Here is a 19,432-nt window from a genome sequence, read left to right on the forward strand (position 1 = left end):
TACACAACAAGAAAAAGTAAAAAAGTTTGTTTGCACCGCGAACGCGCGGTCGCATCTGTTCCCGTTTCGTTAACTATGACGACAGTGCACGGAGGCCGATCCGTTCTTCGATCGAAAATTAAATTTCAGCAATTAGCCAGCTGCTATTAGCTTTATGAGATGTTTGGTGTGCGCCATTAGCAATGCGCGGGAATAGACGGAAGAGTTTACCGGGCGCGTTGGTGTGCGCGTGTGTGTACATCACGTCGATTCTATTAAATCATAATGGGTTCACAATGTGAGCCTCTGCTCGCGGAGGTTGACTAGGAACGAACATAGACACCATACCTAAAGCCGAGATCTCGTCTATCTCGCCGAGATCCGTGTCTTTAGACCAGGGATTGAAAAGGTTCCGAAAATAACTGTTTGAAACTATTATATATCGGTTCCCACTGAAACAGTTATGACAAATTGACGTAAGTCATAACTGTTATTTGGTATATCGGTTCTGAGCTGTATCGGTTTCCTGAAGTACTGGAACCGATATTATGTCGGTTCTGAAACGGTTCTGTAACTGTTATTTTTTTATGCTTGAACCAGTTATGAAAAACCGAAAAATAATAGTTTTGTAATGGTTATTTTTTGGTGTTTAAAACAGTTATGAAGAACCAAAGTGAAGAACCAAAATGAAGAACTGAAAAATAACTGTTATAGAATCGTTTCAGAATCAACATAAGAACCGAAACTGATATAGCTCAGAATCGATATACCGACTAACAATTATGATTTATTTCCATTCTTCGTGACTGTTTCAAGAACCGAAACCGATATCGTAACTGTTTTCAATTCCTACTTTAAACTGGTCATACTCCGGATTACCCGCCGTGTGAAAAAAATGGAGTAACAAGCAAAGTGCATACGAGAATGGTTATCACCTTTCTGCTACCACTACGCCTAGCGAAAAGTATTCCATCGATGAAATTTAAGTGTAACTTGATGTTATGGATTGATTGCGTGGAGAGTTCTTACTTGTTTTCGCTCTGACTTATTGAATGCACGTGTTAAACTGACTATTCGAAATCAAGGGTATTAGTGCAAGAGACATAACGGAGAATAAGAGCGTTGATCTCTGTTTATGTTTACAACATATAGTTTAGGAGATGTTCGATACCGACGATCGATGCGCTCATCGATGCACGGTACGCGGTGTCGTCGTCCCCGATCGCTCTAATTTATGATTTAGTACACGAAATAACATTATATTGCTAATCGTTGAATTTGTCTCAACATCCACTATTACGTTGTAAAAAAAAGACATATGATTCCATTAAAAAAAAGTAACTTGCCCTTGATATCTCCCCTATCTACATAACTATGGAAATAATATTAATGCTACATAATGTGCCCCTTCATGCCAAACAACTTTTGTAAGAACACTTTTTTTCTAACTTCAATACTTTACGAAATATTCCACGGTACACATATATACGGCATACTCTGTATATACAAATCATTTTTTCGATGAGAGTGTTACTAAGTTTGATTGAACATTTTTTGTCAAGGGTATTAGTATTTATTAAGTAATTCAAGCAAACTTTTTCGATTGCTGGCTTAATTATTACATATATTATTAGTTATATAGTAATAGTCTAGCTTGTGCTATTTACCATACTTATAATATTTACATTAAAATTTATATTTTTCTAGGTATTCATATACTTCTTTAAGAACATAAAATTCTTATCATCGGTTTCATTTGATTGTTACTTATACTGAAATGTTGATAAAGTTCGTAACAGTTGTTATTCCAGTGTACTTTGCTCGTAAACTAAAAGTAACTTGGCCTACTTTACATCAAAGCAAAAATAATTACATGAAATATAATATTATCGCATATATGTTATCATATCGCAGTTCTTATTCGATGTGGATGATTCAGTTATGAGATTAATTATGTTGATTTAATTGCAATATCCATTAATCAGGAATTTCATTAATTAACATCTTTTTCTATGACAGAATTCAAACCTTCGAACATCTCGTATTTTTTATAGCTTCACAAATAAAATTTACGAATGTATGAAAAAGCATCGTTTACTATCAACATTTATCACAGTCATGTACACTTATTACTGTGCTCCTGTATTGTTAATAATTGCCGCAATGAAATTGCATTTCGAGTGCACGAAGGAGATTGAAAATGCAAAATGGAATTATAATTTAAGTGATACGACACTCAAAATTTAATACACTTAATTCATCCAGAGTTTACTAGAAAATTTGTTTGTCCGATATTATGATGTTCGTAATCAGTAGTCGGTTCAATAGTCAATACCGCGTTTACACCGTTGACAGATATATCGGTGATAAAAGCATTCCACATTCCATTTCGCGAACGAAAACGCGAACGAGAAGAAACGAATACATTTAACCCATTTAACTGAAATAACAGGCGAAATTCGTAGTTAAATATATACATATTTTTTGAACATCCTTAACAAATATTGTTAACCATAATACCCAAGATATTTCGTACAATTCGCGCTATAAAATTTATTTAGGCTGCACACCACATTATCATACTACTGTATTCGTGCAATTAAACATCACACCTCATCCATATAAGGCACAAAACAAATGCTTAATGAGTCAAAAAGCATCGGGGAGTTATTCATAGTACTAACTCTTGATTTACACGGTTGATTGGTTCCCCGAAAATGCCGTGTAAATTGAAACCAGTGCAAAATTCACATTGAAAAGAAACACACATGTAATAAACTTAACAAATTCACATGAAACGGTATTATTTATTTTTAGTATAAAATATATAACAAGAAATTTCCAATACCACTCTTTTTATCTTATAAGGATTATTTTTACACAATGTAAATACATCTTTCAATTTTTTTCTTTCTACTTGTTTTTCATTTTTAGCTTCCTTTTTACTAAAGATTTTTTGCAAAGAGTGCAAAATGAAATGCGATTGCAAAATGGAAGTTCTTCCACTCTTCAACTGTGTTAACACTAAAACTACCGAGAAATTAGAGTGACTTATTTCCAATTTTGTATAAAAATTAGAACAGTACCTTTTTTGAGATTCGAATGGTCTCCCAGTCTTGTATCCGGACATGTACACAAACTTAATTAAAAATCTTTCGCAAACACGCCTTCATAACCTAAATACTTTCAAAATAAACATTCTGAGGTGGGTCAATCTGACCAGTCCAGTAGTTTAAGTGTTAAACCGAAATCGTGCAATTCGAGTACCATGTAAATTAAGGGCTAAGTATTCCCAAATCATCGTAACACCGAGTGAGTCCCCAACAGATCGAAGTCCTCCGTTCACCCGCTCTATTCACGTAATTTTTCAGTCTGCGTCTAATCGGTCTGACATCCTTACTTGAATCAGACGGCGGTATTGATAAATCCCCGTAACAATCTATTATCAAACATAGATCTGAAAATGACACAGTCGGATGAGGATAAGCAGGCTCGAGAGCGGCATTCGAGAAATAGAGTGAAATAGGAATAGCGAGCGAAAGAGAACGAGAGGAAAGGAGGGGGAGGAAACGGAACGGACAGCGTCGAGAGCAGGACAGCCGCGTGGCGCGGGAATAGAAGGGGAATGAGACATAGAGCGGCTGTAAGAGAGGCAGAAAATGTGCCCGCTTGATAACAGCAACGCGGGCCGAGGTACCGTAGATGCACCACGGTTCTCCGCGTCGCGATCCTCTGTCAGCCGATCGATTCCTCAGGGTCGATAGTGGGGATCCTCGGGAGGATTCGAACACGGTTTCGTATCTGTCGCACTTCGGAACCGACACCAGTTCGGCAAGAATATCGTACGTTTTCGGACACGAGGTCCGCTTTCCCCGCGAGACCGTGCCGCCCCGCGAAATCGCTTCGCGTCTCCGCTGATCGCGGGCTTCCGTTCGCCAGCAGTCCTATCAAGATCTCGGAATCGCTTGGTCCCATCGTCCTACTGCGCGACACTTCCACCTGCGATCAGGGTAAGTGTGAGTTATGTTTTTATTTTCTAACCGTTCCTAGAAATTTTTTCGTTCAAGTTATTTGGGTTTAACGAGTCTACTTTATTTTTGGAGATTTTTGTTCTTGCTTTGAAAATGGTTAGGAGTTTAGTTTGAGGATAGTGAGTTTTATACTGAACATTGTTGAAGTTTACGTTTGAGCTGGTAAAGGAGATTTATACAATTCATCTTAATAAATAATTTCAGATTGTTAGAATTATCGCAATGTTTACGTACGATTATACATATTCAAAGAATATCACACGTTCGCGAATAAATCCCCGATAGTTGCTAAGAGACATAATTTCCTCATATTGTACCAATCAATAACAAAACTAACACTTTCTCTCATTGAATAATTTAAAAGCCACCGTGTACGCTTCTACACGAGTCACTTGTCCAGTTATCAGACTTCAGAGCATTCGATAAAACGTCATCGCAACGTACGATTCGAAATGTATCCAGCCAAGAGGCTAAGTTGTTGTCGATCTGTAATCCACGCAAGTGTCATCTCGGCGAAGAGTCGTTTTCAAACGTTGCTCCGAATTCACAGGTAAGAGGACAGCGTTGGCGCGGTAATCGAGAGAGAAAGAATCGGTTGGACGCAGGATCGGCTTTAACCACGCGGCACGGAAACATGGAGAACACGTGATCGTGGACCGCCGAGCGGAAGTCGTGAGAGCGGAACCAAGAGCGGCGAATAGGGTGGTTGGAACGAGGAAAAGCGATGCTAAGGGCCGCGGGAACAGCAAAGGTACATCAGAAACGTGCGACCAGCAATTGAGGTCAGCCAGATCTCGAGGCTGCGGAACGGCGTTGGTCTGTCGTGCGGTCAGCGTGCCGTCCGCCGAAAATGAAGAATAACATGAGCAACCACGAGAAGAACGGGCCGGAGAGCCTGAAGTTGTTGAGGGTGCCTAGCACGCCGCCGACCACCCCGACTACGCCCACCACGCCGAGCTCTAGGGGACTCGAGGACGTCTTCAAGGACCTGCCCATCACCGATGACACTTCATGCGGGATTTGGTGCATGCGCGGCCCGACCTTGCAGCGGTTCGCGAACAAAAAGGCTTACGTATTCCTCTACGGTGTGCTCGGATGTATATTTTCGGCCAGTTACGCGTATTTCAACGGCACCATCACCACTATTGAGAAGAGATTTAAAATACCTTCGAAGACCACAGGTGAGAGCGTCAAAATTTCATGATTGGGGTCTGTATTCTTTGATCGATGGCTGAAATTGTTCGTGGGGCTTTTTGGGGTTATTGGATTTATTTTGAACGTTTGAGTCGAGTCTGAGTGATATATTTTTTGATTTATTAAGAAATCGTAAGTTATTATATGTATTAAATTTATGTGAGAAATCGGTGGGAACATAAATATGTGTCACGTTCATGTAAGATATATAGATCAATGGGATAATTTATTAATTGCCACACAAATAAGCACATGTCGATAGTGGGACATTTACTATATGCGAATGTATAATGTCTGGAAGTAGAATCAGCTGTATTGAAAGTATTTCATGCTAACGAAATGGTAAGTTAGATAGTGTTTAACGAACTTTAACATTTAATCAGTTAACTACGTTTAACGAAAATACACGTTGTAACATGTAATTCTTCTTCGTTTCTTTAGTTTATCGTTAGAATATATTATAAATGCGTTTAGCCTGCGTTTGACGAGTATACACTTCATTATTTGATTTTATTGCGCGCACAAGAGATTTTTGAAATTAAATTCTACGCTTAATGAGTTAAGAATTCTGATAGCCGTTGCATGGTTCTCGTCAATTTTCGAGTGTTGAATGTGGTTATGGAATCTTTTTTCTTCTTTATCTGTTATTCTTGGGAAATTTTAGTTTCAAGGGGGAAAATAAGTTTTCGACTTGGAAAATTCGTTGTAGGTGTTCAAACGTTCCTTAGACATAATTGTTTTATTAAATATTTTTATCATATTGTGTATACTTAAATACGTTTAAACAAATTTTTAAGTGAGCGAGATAACTGTCATGTGTTAATTTCTTTGGATTGTTTTCGATTGTCATAATTTTGAGATAAAATCCAACTATATTACGCAACATGATAGATCCTTATCATTAATTATTAATGGAAGCTATGTTCTCTATTCAATTTTCGATCGAGGAAATAATCCATGCATGCCATTTATGAATTTCCTTTTTTGTTATGTTTACTTGGTACAAATTATTCGTTACAAAAATATTTATATTCAACGTTGTGTTTTAGTAAATTAACGCTTGTAGAATGGATTTCAGAAATAATGTTTATCTATCAGTCTAATATTTCTTTGGAGACTAAATGAAATCTAAATATTAATATTTTCAAGTGAAATAAAATATTTTGTAAATTCGATTACTAGAATTACTAGTAGCACAAAAATATATTGCATATCAACATCTTCTGAGTAATTTTTAAAGGATAAATGCAATAGTGAAGCAAACTAATTGTCATTTATTGCTTTCTGATTTTCCTTGTAACCGTTTTATTTCTTCAATCAAAAAGAACATCTATATTGTAAGTGTTTCATTTATTATAAAAATTGTTCACACTGTTTAAATATTTATAGTATTCTAAAAATGTATCATTCAGTTTGAGAGTAATTGTGGGATCATTTCTGATAAAAAAAATATTCGTACAATTAACGTTTCAGTAAAAGCATAAACAATTTTTCAAATTGACCATTTTTTTGCAAAATTATATTTTTCAAGAATGGAGAGTGATAAAAAATTATCAATTTTTAGATTAATTGGAATACCAAAAACATATTGAATAATTATTTTCACGTGTTGTTATAAAGAATGTTTAGTATAAACACAGAAATACAGACACTTTACGAATTTAACAATTAACAATGTTTTTTATTAAAAAATTTTCATTTTTTTTTTAGGTCTTATCACAGTAGGTAATGATATTTCGCAACTATTCGTGTCAGTGGTCCTGTCCTACTACGCAGGAAGAGGTCACAGGCCTCGATGGATCGCGTTCGGAATCTACACGGTAAGTTAATGCCAATTAATTTCCTTTGTTCGGAAACTGAATCACTCGTGACACGATTTTTCGACACCCTCTGCCGTTTCATTTTGCTCTGCCTTCCGTGAATATTGAACAATGCAGAGAAAAGTATCAGCTGTCGGCACACGCCCCGAAGAATGAACTAGGAGACGTCATAACACACCGGTTGGTCGGTTCTTAATTAAATTAGGAAGCATTGAAATCGTAGCTCCTACGCTCATTCACGCCTCTTACCATCGTACTCTCGCCACCGTGTGTTTAGCTAAGCGCTTCATTCATTGAACAGTGAAAAGACGCTGATGGTGTGCGTGGAACAACTCGCGTCACACATTTTCAGTAATTACGTCAAAAACAATCTGTTTACGGATCTGTCTATGTATACATTCGAACCGTTGCAATTTGCAACGTATTGCAACGTGTGCGGTATGGTTTGTATTGGGTCATCCTATAAGTAATACGGATTTTTTATACTTCTTTTATTTCTAATCCTTCTGGACCTGATTTTTGTACAAAATTATGTTTATATTGTATACATACTGGCGGTCCAAAGGTAAATAAATTAATTACAAAATAATTTTGTTAAAGTAATTAAAGTTAGTCAGCACTTACATGTTTCACCTTCTTCATCTTCAAATGTATTATATTTCCTCTGAGAAATTTCTGTTTTCTTTGTTACTTGTTCGTGGTTTATCTCGACACCTACAATTCTCTTGACAAAAGTAAGGTTAAAAGGTTTGAAAGTAAAAATTCAAGCAGTCGGTACAATCAATATTACCATTACATGAAATACATGAAGAAGTGTTTTTGTCTAAATATCATTACAATAAATTAGTTGTCAATGAATCTTCATACAGAAGATAAATGACTCCTGTATATAAATCTGTAATCGGAACGGAGCGTATATTATGTTAAATTAATTAATTACAAAATAATTTATTACATTAACTCATGAATATTTTATACTTAGGAACTGTGTTATTAAAAATGTAATCAGATATTTAAATACACGAATTAAATTAATTACTAAAATGAAGTAAATACTTATTGATAAATTTGAATAAGATTCAATCTCTAAATAAATATTCAGAATTGTTATATTACACCAATAACCATGTTATATTAAATAATCAGCTCATTTTTTCAAAATTTACATTATATTCATAGTCGTACCAGAAAATCCTCATTTGTAACAAAAATTCGAGTTACTTCAACGTCTTCAAATATCCGTATCCATTTCTTCAAACCAATATGTTTTATTGATTCCAGTATAACATAACTATCGATCAACAGTTTGGGACCACTACGTCCTTCAAAAGAAAAACTTCCATATTTGTAAACAATTTTTATTAGGGAATTTTTGTGTATTATAAAGCAACATGAATGTATGTGTATTACTTAAATATAATATATTCGCGTATAATATAATATATTCGCGTTTCGCAATGCATGTTTGGAATCATTAAATATATATATTACGCGTTACTACTAGGTACTGTGTTAATATCAAGGAAATTGTTTAGAACATTATATGGAGCAATCTTAATTTCAAAAATATGGTTCGATAATCGATTTAAAAAAATTCGTATTGCATGCCAAGCTTAAACTATATACTCATTTTAAGATGAATGCGCATCCTTTTTTACTGTCTGCATATTCTTTGTTTGGTTTATAGTGTTTTTATGATGCGCCTCTTAATTACTTTACGCAAACATAGATCAGCAATCCAAGATTTATTGTAGTACTGAAAAATTTGTGTACTACACATATATCTTGTCAGACATAATTGTTCCTTAGATCACAAAACTCAATCTTTGCAAATTAATTATGGGAACAAAGTTACCCAGGAAATGTCGGGTACAGTGACATTGACTGTCGTCGCTCATCACTGATTTTCGTGAAATTAATTACCCGAGATTTATCACATACGACAGTTGAATGCTCGGTGAATTATTGTCAAGCAGACATCCAGATAACGTGCCAGTAAACACGACTTGCAGACAAGCGTCTCTAATAATCTCGAATGTAGAAATCTAAAGAAACATACGGCATTTTCCAAGATCTCGTTTGGCGACGGTAATGTAAATATCAGAATATAAATATGAAGATATGTATGTACTTTCATTATCTTCGATGCAAGGTTCGCAGACTAATGTAAACTACTGATTATAAAAAATTGTATAATACAATACCTATACTGATATAAAATTTTTGTGAAATCAGGTTTAAGTTACGGATCATGTTTCATAGATAACATTTATAAACAATTCTTTGTGATCGAGATATGTATAAACTCCTCGATTAATACATTCGCATTGGGCAATTTTTGCTAAAACTTTTCTATAAAACTTTCCTATAATTTATACGAATTAATAATATAAAAATATTTCAACATATGTGTATCAAAACTGCGATAATTATTTTTTTAATTAACGTATAATATAATATATAATCTATTATCTTAACACCGAGAATTCAAGTTTCTTGACGCGAATGGGTTAAATTTATGCATTTTAAATGTGTTACATAATTTATTTCTGGTTTTCACAACGAATAAATAAAAATCGGGGTGTATCTTCCTAATAAGAAATGTGTCAGAAATTTTCCCTTCACACTTTAGATAGTCAATCTATTAAATGTTTACTGATCAAATATTATTGAGTAGTAGTATATTAAGTTGTATCATAAGTCGCTAACGTCATTTACTTGTAACATTTTCTTATGACACTATTGTGTATTATATTTTTATATATATATGATTTTAAATGAAAATTCAATGTCGAATCTTTTTCGTGTCCTGTTCAATCATTTGCAGCGACTTTGACAGAGTTCTAACTTTATTTCTGAATGGGTTTTATGATTGAATTCGGGGACAAACAAATATTAGAAATGTTAAACATTTTCATTTTAATTTTCGTCTTCCTTGAAAGACTTGACAACAATTTTTATTTTGGAACTTAAAATCTGGTAATATAACTATCACTCGAGTTTGACAGCAATTAAGTTATCCATATTGAATGTATGGTAAGCTTTATTGTTTTAATCAATGGACAATCAATATTGTACAAAAAATAGTTTGCGTCTTAGAATGTTCAGCTTTTTATATTCTTTTTAAAGTTTCCAATATAATTCTTATTTATATTACGCTTGATATCATTCATATTTTCAAAATAAATTTTCTTAACCAAGCCTATTTGAAATCTCGACTTTTTAAATAATTATATTCTCATACCAGAATTTTATCAGAACTTTATCCTTATTTGCAAACTATAAACTTATTGCATATCTTTACCAGTTTTCTAAACAAAATTTCCTTCTCTAAATGCCCATAAAAATGCCTTTTATTAAAATTTTGCTTATTTTTCAGATATTTCTATCTTGCTCTCGGAAAAGCTATCTTCAACTGAAAAGATTAAAATAAACAATATTTCACACGATTAATACATAGAAAGCCTAAAATTCATTTGAAAGTAATTAAAAGTAACAGTGGTAATATTCACAAGATAATTAAAAAGAAACAAATTCCCCTTTCCTCATTTATTCTACATCAACCGTATCACGCATTCCCCAAGAATCATTGACCATTATAATCGTCCCAGTCATTCGAGTCCATAATCTCGTGAAGCGACGACAGCAGCAAATCCGTCCTTATCGATCGATGGGTCAATAATTGCTTTGTTTGTCTTTGTCTAAGGTTGTCCTCTTTTGCTGTCTCACAATGCTGCCGCATTTCTTGTATGGTCCGGGGGAGGATGCACTTTTGCTCACCAAGGAATATGGAGCCAAACCACAGACCGTAAATGCGAGTCATGTACCTGACAAACACCGGAAGTTCCTATGTCTGGGGAAGGAGAACCGCGAGAACGAGTGCGAGTACGCGGACGGGAATTTCGCGCCGCAAGTCCTGTTGTTTATAGCGCAACTGGTGTCCGGGGTCGGAGGGTCGCTCTATTACACTCTGGGAGTGTCTTACATGGACGACAATATACAAAAATCGAAGACGCCAGCGTTGATCAGTTTCTCCTATTTCTTGAGGATGCTGGGACCTGCGATCGGTTACGGTTTGGCTTCCTTTGCCCTCAAGTTTTACATCAGTCCGACGTTGACGCCTACGATTACCACACAGGATCCAAGGTATTATCACTGATATCAACGACAAATTGATTAATACTCCTGAATTAATACTCCTGAGTGCTGAATACTCCATGCAGAAACGTTTCTTGGATGGAATATCTGTTTGCCCGATCTACGATATCGTGTCAGACGCGTGATGAAAATTTTCAATTAAGTTTGAGAAATCCAAATGTTATTAATTTTTTTTAAATATAAATTAAATATAACTTTTCTATTATCAATCGTTAACCTTTGGAGTAAACGTAAACATAGAATAAGCACTAAAACTTGTGTTCATAATAAATTATTAATGACGAGGTAGTTGTATCGATCATAGTTGAGAAACAAAGCGTAGGGGAAGGGATTAACTTGCCATCTGAAGATCGATCAAGTACAGTGTGTCTCACAGACTCTGTCCATTTAAATATCTTGGTTATTTCAACCAATACGACAAAATGTTACTTACAAAAGTTATAGGTTGAAGAAACTATAGAATATGGGATAAATGTATTTTTGCAAGTGGAGACGTAGAGAAGATATAACGGTCACCTATGTTTTTTAAATGGAATGTCCAATTCTTTATGCTCGATTTCGATAGATTGGTGTATTTTGAGTATAAAAATATTAAGATGCATTTGTCCTAAAACTTGCCATAAACTTATCCATAAAGAAATTTTTATCTGTGTTACCGTTAAAAACAATCTCTTAACTTATCACCAATTACAGAACACTATAGAAGCATACATGCAATTAACTTTCGCACTACCAAAAAGGATACTTTGTACTTACGACATTACATTTTTCGTAATTTTTTTAATTAAACCGGGTAAAATTCTAAAAAATTAATTATCGTCTAATATGACGTTCCCCAGGATATTCTTTGTCTCAGTATAATTCGAATGCTGTGAATTTTTAGTCAGTGAATGCATGTTTGTATCACTATAAATTCCAGTAGTTTCATCTTAAAAGATATCTTGAGAATGTAAGGGTTAGTTATTCCATGTATAATACCTAATATGTACGTACAATTAATTATACGAATTCTTTTGAACGACAATAGGTGGCTAGGTGCCTGGTGGCTCGGTTGGATCATCCTAGCGATTCTCTTGTTCATCTTTGCAAGCGTAATCGCCCTTTTCCCAAAAACTCTACCCAGAGCAGCAGCCCGAAAAGTCTTGGCCTCTGAACGGAACAAGTCTGCGACTAACATGAAGGCAGATCAAGAACCGGAATTGCCTGCCTCATTATCCGACATGATCAGGACGTTTAAGCGTCTGCTGACGAATACGACGTTAATGTGCAACAACTTGGCAACTGTGTTCTACTTCATGGGTTACATGCCTTATTGGATCTTCATGCCAAAATACATTGAAACTCAGTACAAACAGTCGGCGTCCGTTTCTTCGTTGATCACCGGAACTGTCGGCCTGGTCTTCAGTGCCTTTGGAATTCTTCTCTCCGGTTTGATCATTTCGAAGTACAAACCGAAAGCTAGGTATTTGGCTGCCTGGAATGTGATGGTGGGAGCTATTTCTGTTATGGGAATGATCTCGTACGCTTTCCTCGGATGCTCCGCCAATGACAACCAAATTGCCGTTCAATCCGATGGCGCATTGAAGACTCTGCTCCCGTGCAATGAGGAATGCCACTGCGACTATGTTACTTATAATCCAGTCTGCTCAGAAGACGGCCAAACCTTCATTTCTGCTTGCCACGCCGGTTGTCGTCATTTGAGGGTTCGATATTTTTTTTATACCTTTACGTAGTGTTTAACACGTTCAGCGCCACATGTACTACATATGGTACACACCAATTTCTCTAAGAAATTATTTTTAAGGGACACATGGTCACGGATGGTGGTATGTGTTACAAAGCAGTGAAAACATAAAGGAATAATATCAAAATATATAAAAATGACCAAAAACTTGAATATAACTTAATATTTTATTTAAAAAATCAATACAGTCCATAAGCAAAATATAACCGAAATTTCCGTGGCACGGAACGTGTTAATACGAGAATTATCAGGTGAACTAAACTGACCCACTTTGGAAATCCTAAAGTTATTCATAGTTATTTAAAAGATATATTAATAGAGAGATAAATAGATAGATTAATTTTAGTGGTAGTTATAGTGTCAAAGGAAGATACATACGTAAAAATTAACCACTGGGTATATTTAGAATTTTATCAATATTCTAATTTTTTAGCTAAAATTTATTTCGTTTGTTGCGTGAGAAATATTGAACAGATAAAGGATATGATTAACATATTCTTGTTAATTTACCTAAAATTTTTTGTTTTAACGTTCCAAATTGAAAATGGTTAGTCGTTGATTTAGATGTGAGTCATTCATTCTAAGTTGGTTCATAAAGTAGGGGAAAATTAGTTCCTGAAATATTTTCTTTTAAAAAATTGAATTCAAACTGAACATTTTTAGAGTAGAAATTCTGAGTTGATACAAAATTCGTTAACAACAAAATTTTTTTGAAATAAATATCATCCGATATCAACCATTACAACGCGTATAAAGGACACTTCTTTCTTCGCTTTTACTTAGTGTTGGTTTATCCAGCGAACAGGATAAAAACGTCAAAACTTTTGTATCAGCCCAATATTTATTTTTTATCTAATGGTTAGATCTTGTTACCATATTAATTTTGTTTAAAAAGTTTATATCTTTGGAAATGTATTAGGTTGTAGAAAGTAATAATTACCAATAAAACAGACCAATCGAATTCCAATGAATCGTTTTGATCGTTTTCTTTCAGGTACAGGGAAATGGCAGCAAGATATACACCGGCTGCAGTTGCATCAAGCCGAAGTTCCCACCTTCTTTGACACATTTATACAGAAACAACACATTCGCGTATACAACTGAAATTCCATTTGAGACCACAGAGCCCGACGTGTCTCCAAGTTTAGGCACCGCGATTCCAGGTGCTTGCCCGGTGGATTGTATGCACAAGTTTTACGTCTTTCTGGCTGTGGTTTGTCTCCTTAAGTTCAGCGGTGCTACAGGAAGAGCTTCCAACTTTTTGGTATCCGTCAGATGCGTCGATGAAAAAGATAAAACGGTGGCCATGGGCTTTGGATTGACTATTATGAGCTTGTTCGCATTCATACCGTCTCCTATTCTGTTTGGATTTATTTTGGGTAAGGAATTTTTCTTGGAAATCACGAGAAATCTCTTTCATGAGAATTCAAAAATGAGAATCATGAGAAATTTATGTTTACATTAGCACTAAATAGGAGCGTGCAGTCTCACAGACCTCTATATAAAACATCGTGAATTTTGAAATCAATGATATTTTTGTTACATAGTCGATACTATTGCTATGTAGAGATATTTAACACTAAACTACCGAGCAGTTCAATTGACTTTTTGAAAATCCTCTATAGAAACTCCAAAAGTGCATCTATCGAGACTCTAATTGATTTTCAATTCAGGTTGCGCATTGCTAAATTAGTTTCTTTAATAACTTTTCAACGAAACATCTTTTATATTTTTAATAATTGCAAGAAGAAGAAATCAGGAATGGGTCATTTTGAGGCGTCTGATAGTTTTCATGTTAAATAAGTAAAAACGAATAAATACAATAAACTTGTTTATTAATTGCTACAAACGAGAATACTTAACATTAATCGCTAATTTTCAGACTTCCATACTTAGAGGTTAAATTTACGTCCATACTTAATAATTAATACTGTTATATAGTATATACATTCTTATAGTACTTCTTCCGTGTGTTGTCTTTTTGAGTGGTGTTCCCTATTTACTTTATAATCTTATATTTCAATTTTTGACCTGCAAGTAATCTATGCAATGATATTATAAGAATTTGTCTCTGACATCAAAGAAATTTAAAATTGGTTAAATATATTTGGAATGAGGAGTCTGCAGACTTATTAAATTCAGATACGTAATTATTAATTATCGAATAATTAAATAATTAAGTGATTATCAAATTAAAATACCTGAATAGAGATAGTTCATAAGAATAAAATTAAATAAATATAATAAGATTTTACTCTTCAAGTAATAATAATTTCAATACAATTTATACTGCACGTAAAAGTTAAAAGAGTTTTCTCTTTAAAAAAGCAAAACGTATAATTGTCAATCTTTTAACAGATTATAAATTTCGTTTTATTGATTCTATCAATTGTATATTTAAAGCTCATAAATTGTATAATAGTTTTCGGCTGAAATTACTTCATTTATATTAATAATAATATTTCCATATCATTTATGTGTTGATTTGTGTAATTGTTATAAAAAACCTTGGAAGATTTATAGCATAATCTTTGATTAAATTTAAACAATTAATTGCAAACAAAGTGTTTTGAAAAATTAAAAATAAAGGCAGACTCACATAGAACATTAAATTTCTAAGAAAGTACTAAATAATTTCAAAAAACTTCATCCGAATACTTTTCTTGTACTTTTTATGTTTGCAACAGTAATTGCATTGCTTAACATATTGTACTAATCGTACAGTATTTGATATTTTTACGCAGATTCAAAATATCTGTAAGATTCATTAATTCGTTTTTCAGTTATATGTATTTCCAACAATTCAGAAATAATATATTTTGAATTTCTTCTTTCGCATTTAATTCACTCGTATAATTCATGGAAATATATTTCCTTCTAGATAAAACCTGTCTTGTGTGGGGAAAAACGTGTTCAGGCACAGGGAATTGTTGGCTTTACAACGGTGTCACTTTGAGATATCTACTAAACTTTACAGCAGCAGGTAAGTATATTTTCTATTTGAACTTCTGTTCTTATTTCTGTATGATAAATCTACTACCAAAATTATTTAGATACATCACATTACCTACAACATTAATAAACGAATTATTTTCTACTAAAGTTTCATGACAGTCAACAAACGTTGCTTCCTTTTTAAAGTTTGAAACGTGTTCGAAATTTTAAACGCCTTATTCTCGAAATAGTTTTTCTAAAATATTTATCATGAATTCCGAGGATTAATGTACCGATATAGTTGAAATATTAAACGTATTCTTGATATAATTAGTTTTCGTACAATTATCTTTCATTTGTTTTGAAAATTTTTTGGAATTTGTCATAGTCTTTATTAAATTAAAAGCTCACGATTTAAAAAAAAACTATCATTTGTCAATGTAGGTAATTGCCATTTTTTGAAAAATTGGTACTTTTAAGATCTATTGTGACAAATAGCTTCATTCGCTCATTTTGAGAAAGTGTTGAAATGATTTAAAACTAAAATTTCATTTACAATATTATTTTAAAGTCATTTAAAATTTTTATTTTATTTATGATCTTATTTCAAAGTTATTTAACATTTTTATTTTATTCATAATCTTAAATTTACTTTAAATTTAAATTTAATAGATGAACACAATTCCCTACTCCAGCCCCACTTTTATCTTTCTTAAATAAACGTCATCGCACAAAATGCGATTGATTCAATTATCCATATTCCGCTCAAACGCATCACATCGTCAATTTAGGTCGTCCGTTATAAAAGACGATAATATTTCACGCAGGAGCTTCATTAATTTTACGCTTTTCTTTTCACAGGCTTCGTAACGATCGGCACGTTGTTTGATGTGGGTGTCTGGTATTTCGTGAAAGATGTAAAGATCTTCGACGAGGAGATCGAGCTGAAAGACATAGCCGAAGAACCCGGCGAGACACTTTGAAAGCGAGCCATTAAAACGATCCAGTCAGATCGCTTCGTTTTCATGATGTGGCGTAAAGGCTCGAGCAACGAAATCGTTGGTGAATAGGAAAAAAGCAACAGAGAGGAAAAGAACGAGCGCGCGCAAGAGAGAAAGAAAAAGAGAGAGAGAGAGCGAGAGAGAGAGAGAGAGAGAGAGAGAGAAAGAGAGAGAGAGAGAGAGGGAGAGAGAGAGAGGGAGAAAGAGAGAGAGAGAGGAGAGAAAGCAGAGGAATAAAGACTTTACAAGTACCTTAAGCATCTTCTTAGATATTTAAGAACTCGTAGTACCTCGGATAGAACTCACCGTTGGTTAGTTCACGAGACACAGCTCCCGATGCGAATTAAAAAACGGATTTCGTATTTTTATTCTTCCCGTCTGATCGTCATTGTCGATGATATCTTCGCGGGAAGGCAGGGACCGTTTCACCGAATACAAGGGGTATGTATAAATATGTATCAAACGAGAATTTGCAGTGATTTGGGAAACTCGAATCGAACGGTCCACCGTAATTGTACATAAGAGGCGAAAGACAGAATTTATATACCTTACTGGTGAAAGGATGCGTTTTGATTTCACGTTCGACGACGCGATGCACCATATCTTGCTCCTGTAAATTATCGATGCTGTGACGTTCCGCTCGGATGCATAATAAATGGACGAAAAGTGAACAACAATTGTGATTGACGTTACGATGCAAATTGTGTATATTACCTGCCAAAGAACATTAGAAATAAAACTGTAGTGGCGAAGTGTGATGTTGATTGAACTTTCCGTTTAATGGATGACGATTTGAATTGTGTTGAAAATTGACAGTGTAATGGACTCTTATCGTATGTACATGAAAATATAATGCAGTACTGAAATTAATTGAAAATGTCGATGTGTTATTTCGGGGGTAATTGCTTCATCTAACCCTTTATAGGACTAGTTTGTTTTCGTGACTATAAAGAATGTGTGTAGTATACAATTAACAAATGTCAACCTGTAAATACGAATCAACAATGTATTCAATAGTTTTAATAATTATATTAAAACGAATATACCTTGCAATTTTACGATTATTAAAAAGATGACAGATGTTTCTCTGAGAAATTATTAAAGAAATTGAAGTCCTAATTGATGTCCCAATAGATGGATTTTTTGAGTTTCTACAGAGGAATTTCAAAAAGTCGATTTAACAGCTCGGTAGTTTTAGTGTTAAGTTAATTAATTACTTGGTTTTATTTGCTACTTTGCTATGTAAAATTAGATAAATCAACAAGATGCCAGTATATTGGTATGTGACTTCAAAGTCACACCGACTTAAAGGGGGTTAAGGGACGTTACGCTAATGGCTGTGATCTTCGCGTGCGTTGTTAACATTTAACCTATTATTTCTGCATCAAATATTCAGCCAGGCTAACGCTTCAAACGGCAGTGCTACACGAAATGAATGCATTAAAAAATGTTAACAGTTGAAGAAACGAATTAAAACACTTAACACAATACTATGTAGTAAAATGAAATAATATATACAGCTTCCGCGGATGCCATCTGTCTGTAAGGTACGCTACTATAGCCGCTTTCGTGTGACATCTTTTTGAACGGTACAACCACTATAACAGCTCACTTCTTTCTCTGTCATCGCTGGTTGTGCTCATTACAGTCTAATCCAGGGATTGAGAAGATTCCGAAAACAACTGTTTAAAACTGTTATTTATCGGTTCCGACTGAAACAGTTATGGAAAAACAAAATAAAGTCATAACTATTATTCAATATATCTGACTTGATCTGATTCTGACAATGAGCTGTATCGTTTTCGGTTCCAGTTTTTCGGAACCAATATTATATCGGTTCTATATCAATTGTACAATTGTTATTTTTCGGTTCTTCATTTCTTTCAGAACTGAGAAGTAATAGTTATGGAACCGATATAGAACCAATACAATGAACATTGGATAATTGCAACAACGGGGACCTCTTCACAATTGGAACGTCGACATCTCCACCACATCCCCAACAGGTTCCTTTTAACACACAATAGCCCTTGACTGGTCGCGGTTGAAGGGTGCAGATAACATGATCCGATATTGTAACATTGCCGAACTTAATGATTTTAGTATCTCTTTCTTTTCTATTCGCAGTCTTTTTTATATCTGAGACTTTAATCGCTTTTTATACAAGTAATTATAATCATAATTCTATCACGTTTAATTCTGTCATAATATGACGGTGAAAGTTTTATTCCTCAAAGTCAAAAATAAAAAAATTTTTAAATTAAAAGTCTGAAGCTCATCGCGAGCTTTTAATATTACCGAACAAAGAGTCTCAGTCTTCCTTTTTCCTTCTTGACGATTTTACCTCTTCATAATTGCAACTCTTCGGCCCTGTTGAGTGTTGCAATTATCTACAGCTGCAAGGTGTCATGTAACTAACGTTGCAGCCGGATAGAGGCTGATTCTATGTAAAAAAATAAGTCGAAAATATACAATAAAATTGTTTCGTACGAGGCTTTGTTTTCGAAAAAATCGACTTTGAGTATTTGCCAGGTATGAGTGTACTGGATCATATCTCATTATTGGATCTCA

General features: G+C 34.2%; 1 protein-coding gene across 1 annotated transcript; it reads left to right on the forward strand.

Annotated features, from left to right (window-relative positions):
• Positions 1 to 3,634: 3,634 nt before the first annotated feature.
• On the forward strand, positions 3,635 to 17,923 carry Oatp58Dc (Organic anion transporting polypeptide 58Dc). The gene is made up of 8 exons (XM_031974923.2): positions 3,635 to 3,989; positions 4,561 to 5,191; positions 6,915 to 7,024; positions 10,731 to 11,170; positions 12,210 to 12,885; positions 13,921 to 14,305; positions 15,808 to 15,909; positions 16,722 to 17,923. Exons 2-8 carry the CDS (start codon positions 4,861 to 4,863, stop codon positions 16,841 to 16,843), a joined length of 2,166 nt encoding a protein of 721 aa, XP_031830783.1. The 5' UTR covers positions 3,635 to 3,989; positions 4,561 to 4,860; the 3' UTR covers positions 16,844 to 17,923.
• The last annotated feature ends 1,509 nt before the right edge of the window (positions 17,924 to 19,432 follow it).

Source organism: Nomia melanderi, chromosome 12, assembly GCF_051020985.1.
Source record: "Nomia melanderi isolate GNS246 chromosome 12, iyNomMela1, whole genome shotgun sequence".
NCBI lineage: Eukaryota > Metazoa > Arthropoda > Insecta > Hymenoptera > Halictidae > Nomia > Nomia melanderi.

Coding starts and splice junctions, on each gene's coding strand:
- Oatp58Dc (XM_031974923.2), top strand. CDS start 4,861: ATGAAGAATAACATGAGCAACCACGAGAAGAACGGGCCGGAGAGCCTG. Junction 12,886..13,920: donor CCGGTTGTCGTCATTTGAGG/GTTCGATATTTT, acceptor GTTTTCTTTCAG/GTACAGGGAAATGGCAGCAA. Junction 14,306..15,807: donor TCTGTTTGGATTTATTTTGG/GTAAGGAATTTT, acceptor ATTTCCTTCTAG/ATAAAACCTGTCTTGTGTGG.